Source organism: Haliotis rubra, unplaced genomic scaffold, assembly GCF_003918875.1.
Source record: "Haliotis rubra isolate DU_JTF1 unplaced genomic scaffold, ASM391887v1 Scf1874, whole genome shotgun sequence".
NCBI lineage: Eukaryota > Metazoa > Mollusca > Gastropoda > Lepetellida > Haliotidae > Haliotis > Haliotis rubra.
In genome coordinates this window covers 38,935-45,262 of record NW_025765863.1, presented here as the reverse complement: position 1 = coordinate 45,262, position 6,328 = coordinate 38,935, and the positions used below count along the sequence as shown (strand labels likewise).

Below are 6,328 nucleotides of genomic sequence, written 5' to 3'. Positions count from 1 at the left end.
TACTTCAGTACAAACATGGTGGAAATACGTACAATATACTTCCTTGTAACGGTGACACAATTGTGCAGTATGTAGATTATGAACACCGCGTGGCCGGGGTTTTACTAAATCCGGAAGAAAGCAACAGTTCTAGTTTCCTTTAGATTAATACGAATTAATATCAGGATTTGTTTCGGTACGATGAGGGTGACAGCAATTTTACAGCACATTTAAACAAAACGGAAATAATTCAGGAAGTTTCATAACAATGAATTATTTTCAAAACGTTTGAGAAATACAGAATAAAACAGTATCTAACTTTATTACACATCAGACCTCGTCATAGGAGGAACACACAAACATATATGAAATTATACTGCTGGCAAAGGATAAAAGTGAAGCCTTAACAGTTTTCATGATGAGATCAGTGTAATACGTTTTATTGGGCAGAGATATGTTAAGTAGTTCTATGAACGTTAGCATATTTGTTGATTCTTGTAATCACATGGATATGAATATCGTTACAATTTGTACATTTACAAATGTCTTGTCATGCACCCAGTATCGTGTCACTCAATAGACCTGTACCTGTAGAGACCTGTCAACAAGCCGACATCCCATCACAAACATTTGCCTCCTGTAGACATGGCAACGGCTCTATCTGCGTGGTCCAAGATGTGTATTGTATTTCGAGAACCCTAAACACTTGACGGAACAATTTAACGTTCACAGATCATTGATCTCGTTTCTCTCGCAACTGTCTACATGGACTAGGACACGTGGTGTGTTTGAATGTTGTACCGAGCTCATAGTCAGAACGGCTAGGGTAGGCTGTTTTCACCGACAAGAAGGCACATCGTGCATCCCAGCTCAATCAACGACAGCGTACTGAGGATCATCAATGTTCTCTGCTGGGGCATGGATGTCCTGGATAGGGGTGACGTACAGCTGGAACCTGCAACATGTGTCAGTATCTATATTTAACACTTTAAACCACAGTCAGTTAAGGGCGGGAATTTATGGATGTCAACTTCTTTATCGCAAGCCTAAACACTACTTCCCTGATGACGGAGTATGAATATACCTCGAAACGTCGTGTTCGTCAATATACAGAAGCTGACATTCATACATTCTTTCCTTATGTGGATCTAAATGCCGTTTAAAGGTGGATTGGTTTGTTGTTTAACGCTGAACTCAGCAATATGCCAGCTATATGTTGGCGGTCTGTAAATAATCGAGCCTGGACCAGTGATTGGCGCCATACGGTAAGATAACAGAAGATGTGTTTATGGATCACTGCCAAATAGTGATGATGCTAGGGATGATACCAAGAATGAATGTCTCCTGTCTCACTCACCTGTCTCATCTCGGATGTCGACAACAGGCACACAACAAGGACGACGATAACAAGGACGACGATAACAATGACGAGAACTGATGCTGTAGCTAGTCCCACAGATAGTCCCAATCCTGACAAGGAACAAGAACGTTTTGTATCAAGAAAGAAACACCTGGGACATAAACATAACACATCTTAATTCATGTTCTTGTCCTGCAAATCCTGACAAAAGGGTTCACAAGACATGTTTATAGTGAGTGTCAGGTATGACAAATGCCTAAGCAGGGTTAACAAGGTATGTTTACAGTGAGTGTCAGGTATGACAACGGTTTAACAAGCGTTAACAAGGCATGTTTACAGTGAGTGTCAGATATGACAACGGTTTAACAAGGGTTAAAACGGCACGTATAGAGTGAGCGTCAGGTATGACAACGGTTTAACAAGGGTTAACAAGGCAAGTATACAGTGGGTGTCAGGTATGACAACGGTTTAACAAGGGTTAACAAGGCATGTTTACAGTGAGTGTCAGATATGACAACGGTTTAACAAGGGTTAAAACGGCACGTATAGAGTGAGCGTCAGGTATGACAACGGTTTAACAAGGGTTAACAATGCACGTATACAGTGATCGTCAGGTATGACAAATGCCTAAGAAGGGTTAACAATGCATGTTTACAGTGGATGTCAGGTATGACAACGGTTTAACAAGGTTTAACAAGGCATGTTTACAGTGAGTGTCAGATATGAAAACGGTTTAACAAGGGTTAAAACGGCACGTATACAGTGGGTGTCAGATATGACAAAGGCCTAACAAGGGTTAACAAGGCACGTATACAGTGAGTGTCAGATATGACAAAGGCAGGACAAGGGTTAACAAGGCACGTATACACGATAACACGAAGGCGACAGGTTCTGGACAGAGATGGGGTGAAATACTTCCTAAATGAGTCAGTTTTTCTCTGATTCCTCCTCTGATCTACAAGTTCTGACTGACACACCTACACTAAGGCCGGACGTTTATACCATAAGGTAATGCCTACCAGTATCACAGTCAGTCCCGTAGTAGGACCTCTATGTCAAAAGGTAATACTTACCAGATTCACAGTCAGTCCCGTAGTAGGATCTTTATGTCATAAGGTAAAACCTACCAGTATCACAGTCAGTCCCGTAGTAGGACCTTTATGCCATAAGGTAATACCTACCAATATCACAGCCAGTCCCGTAGTAGGATCTTTATGCCTAAGGTAATACTAACCAGATTCACAGTCAGTCCCTTAGCAGGACCTTTATGCCATAAGGTGATAAATACCAGATTCACAGCCAGTCCCGTAGTAGGATCTTTATGCCTAAGGTAATACTTACCAGATTCACAGTCAGTCCCTTAGCAGGACCTTTATGCCATAAGGTGATAAATACCAGATTCACAGTCAGTCCCGTAGTAGGATCTTTATGCCATAAGGTAATACTTACCAGATTCACAGTCAGTCCCGTAACAGGACCTGTATGCCATATGGCAATACCTACCAGTATCACAGCCAGTCCCGTAGTAGGACCTTTGTGTCATTAGGTAATACTTACCAGATTCACAGCCAGTCCCGTAGGAGGACCTTTATGCCATAATGTGATACCTACCAGATTCACATTCAGTCCCGTAGCCGGACCTTTATGCCATAAGATAATACCTACCAGATTCACAGCCAGTCCCGTTGTAGGACCTTTATGCCATAAGCTAATACCTACCAGATTCACATTCAGTCCCGTAGCCGGACCTTTATGCCATAAGATAATACCTACCAGATTCACAGCCAGTCCCGTAGTAGGACCTTTATGCCATAAGGTAATACCTACCAGATTCACAGTCAGTCCCGAGGCCGGACCTTTATGCCATAAGATAATACCTACCAGATTCACAGCCAGTCCCGTAGTAGGACCTTTATGCCATAAGGTAATATATACCAGATTCACAGTCAGTCCCGTAGCAGGACCTTTATGCCATAAGGTGCTACCTACCAGATTCACAGTCAGTCCCGTGGTAGGACGTTTATGCCATAAGGTAATATATACCAGATTCACAGTCAGTCCCGTAGTAGGACCTTTATGCCATAAAGTAATACCTACCAGATTCACATTCAGTCCCGTAGCCGGACCTTTATGCCATAAGATAATACCTACCAGATTCACAGCCAGTCCCGTAGTAGGACCTTTATGCCATAAGGTAATATATACCAGATTCCCAGTCAGTCCCGTAGTAGGACCTTTATGCCATAAGGTAATACTTACCAGTGTCACAGCCAGTCCCGTAGTAGGAGTCTACACATCCAGACACACAGGATGACCCCAGCTGACAATATCCTCCATCACAACCACCTGGACATGCTGTACAGCTACCTCCTGGACTGTCACATGGTATGTTGCACCCAATGCCAGAATATCCTGGCACACAACCATCAGTACAGTTACCGCTACCATATTCTGACAGCACACATGTGTTATTCACACAGTTCCTGCTGCAGGTAGACTTACATCGCCGACCATAATACCCAGTGTCACACTCAGTCAGGCAATCTCCCGTCTCTCTGTCACAGTCTGAACAGTGACTGGTGTAATGGCATGGAGCGGCTGAAAGTAATTGTGAAGATATTATTTGATTGTTTGCTGAAATGGAAATATAGAGTTTGTTCTTTAACAAATACACAAGATACCTATGTATGGCAACAGAGTTTCCATACCTATAATACCTGAACATCTCCTGGGTGGAGGCTATTCCTATGAAAGACCAGCAGTACTCGCAAGCCGTAAAAAAATATTCTAAAAAAACCCCAAAACCCTTATTATTTTCAAAAATATGTTGGTCACATAAAAACATATATACGTTGTTCTCATGAATATGACCACAAAGCAGCAAATGCCAGTTTATTGCACTATCAACAGGTCAGTGAAGATAACGTAATGCCTAAAATATCAGAAGTTGAAAGTGAAAGTGACCAAGCTGGAAATATACCTCAACTCATTAGTTTTATCAGTTATATCAACACGAGTTGGTAAAGTTGCAAATATTAGAGGCTTGCCGAGGATATTTTTACTTTTATCAACGAGTATTGATATAATTGATATCAGTAGACACTTCGGTGAGATTATATTTATCATTAGTTTTCAATGAAAAAATCTACATCTCTGCACACGGCACTGCAATTAGACTTGCAGTGCAGTGATGTCATAGCATTGTTATGTCATCACGTTTTTGACGTCATAGCATTGTGAGTCAGGTAATTGATCATGTCAGGGCATCGTATAAAATCTACTGTCAGACACAAGCAACATCTCCAGTGGAACACAGTTTGGGATGATAAGACACTTATCTCCCCTCCCCGCATTTGCCAAGAGTTCTTTTATTGCTACTTCAATGTCCTGGAGCCGTATTAATAAAGATTCTAAGAATTTTCTTAGAAACAATCTAAGAATCCTAAAAATCACACTTAGATAAAAGTTATTCTTAGGAGTGTATCAAAACAAATCTTAGAGTAACTTTTAGCTAAGTCTGACAGACAACTCTTAGAAAATTCTTAAGTGTTGTAACCAAGGACTGAATAACTATTTATAGTAACAATAGAACTCTTCTTTTTCTGAGATCGTATGTTTTATCACGTGATAGTCATGTGATCTCACAAGCACCTGTCGGGTGAAATGAGGTAACTTTACACTTTTTCTCAGTGTACACTCACATTATATGTCCGAATCTTTCATATATCATAAATATACAAATGGATATGGAAATAGCAAAAACACAACTGAACATATAAAGAACATGGAATATACTTTTTCAATGGTATTATCACTTTCAATTTCCATCGTCCATATAAAAACAGATAACCGTAACACCGTGAGAGAACGCGGAATCCCCATCTGTCGTCGGAATCAAAAACCACCTGAACATTCAACGAATGGAAGTTCTTCCTGTTCACATATTCATTCTCATGCTCGGTTGGTGCAATTATCTTCACATGGGTGCCGTCTGTAACCCCTATGACACCCGGGAATCCACCAATGGCATGAAACTGGCGTTGATGGCGTTGGATATCTTGACGATTTATAGGCATTCTAAAGAAACGGCCAATAAGTTGTGGTTTACAAAAGGCATTTAAAGTCTCTGTGATGACATTGCTTAGTGAGGGTTGACTTATTCCAAAGTCATCTCCGTTGCAAAGTTGCATTTTTCCTGTGGCAAGGCACCGAAGGGTAATTGCAACTTTGCTATCAGCGTCTATCGCCATATTCCGCTTGGTTGGCGACGTTAGCTCATTTCTCACCAAATCGGTCACACACCTCATGCCACCACTGTCCAGGCGGTACCGAGATATCAATTCAGTATCATTATATTCATTAAATATATCTTTTCGTGGTCGAAAAACTATCAGGTGGTGACGCTGAGCAGCCATCTTTTCTCAGGTAAGAAAATTCTTAACTTGCTAGGAGTACATGCTGAGGACTCCTAACTTTTTGTAAAGTTAAGAGTAATTCTAAGAGTAAAATCACATTATTAATATGACTTAAGAAAAATCTTACATTTAAGATTAAAAATTGATTTATTCTTAGAATTGACCAGAGTTAAGAATTATTTTTCACTCTTAGAATCTTTATTGATACGGCCCCTGGTCTCAATTATCTTGACTAAAGTATGAATATTAACAAATGTAAACACAGTAGTGACAATACAAGGGTTCACCTTCTGTAGCCATTATCATGCATGCTGTCCACATTATCACCCAGGCAGTCATTCTGTTCACTGTAACAGAACAGAACAATCAACAGATATTCAAAAACATTTTCTGTTAACATCCAAATTGAAATAATAAGATTAAGATCTTAACAACAAAGTAAAGGCAAAAAGGAGAAGCAAAACTGTATACTCCTCAGGAAGCCGAGAACATAATAATGACGGACACTGAACATGCTGCATATTATGGAATCTAGTGATCTATTCATATTTCCAAAAGATGCATTATGTAGATA

At 40.4% G+C, this 6,328-nt stretch overlaps 1 protein-coding gene across 1 annotated transcript; it reads right to left on the bottom strand.

The window, feature by feature from the left end:
- Positions 1-285: 285 nt before the first annotated feature.
- On the bottom strand, positions 286-6,093 carry LOC124274078 (multiple epidermal growth factor-like domains protein 10). Its single transcript, XM_046709400.1, has 4 exons — positions 6,042-6,093; positions 3,599-3,937; positions 1,337-1,449; positions 286-934 (listed from the first exon to the last, which is right to left on the bottom strand). Exons 1-4 carry the CDS (start codon positions 6,091-6,093, stop codon positions 878-880), a joined length of 561 nt encoding a protein of 186 aa, XP_046565356.1. The 3' UTR covers positions 286-877.
- Positions 6,094-6,328: the final 235 nt, after the last annotated feature.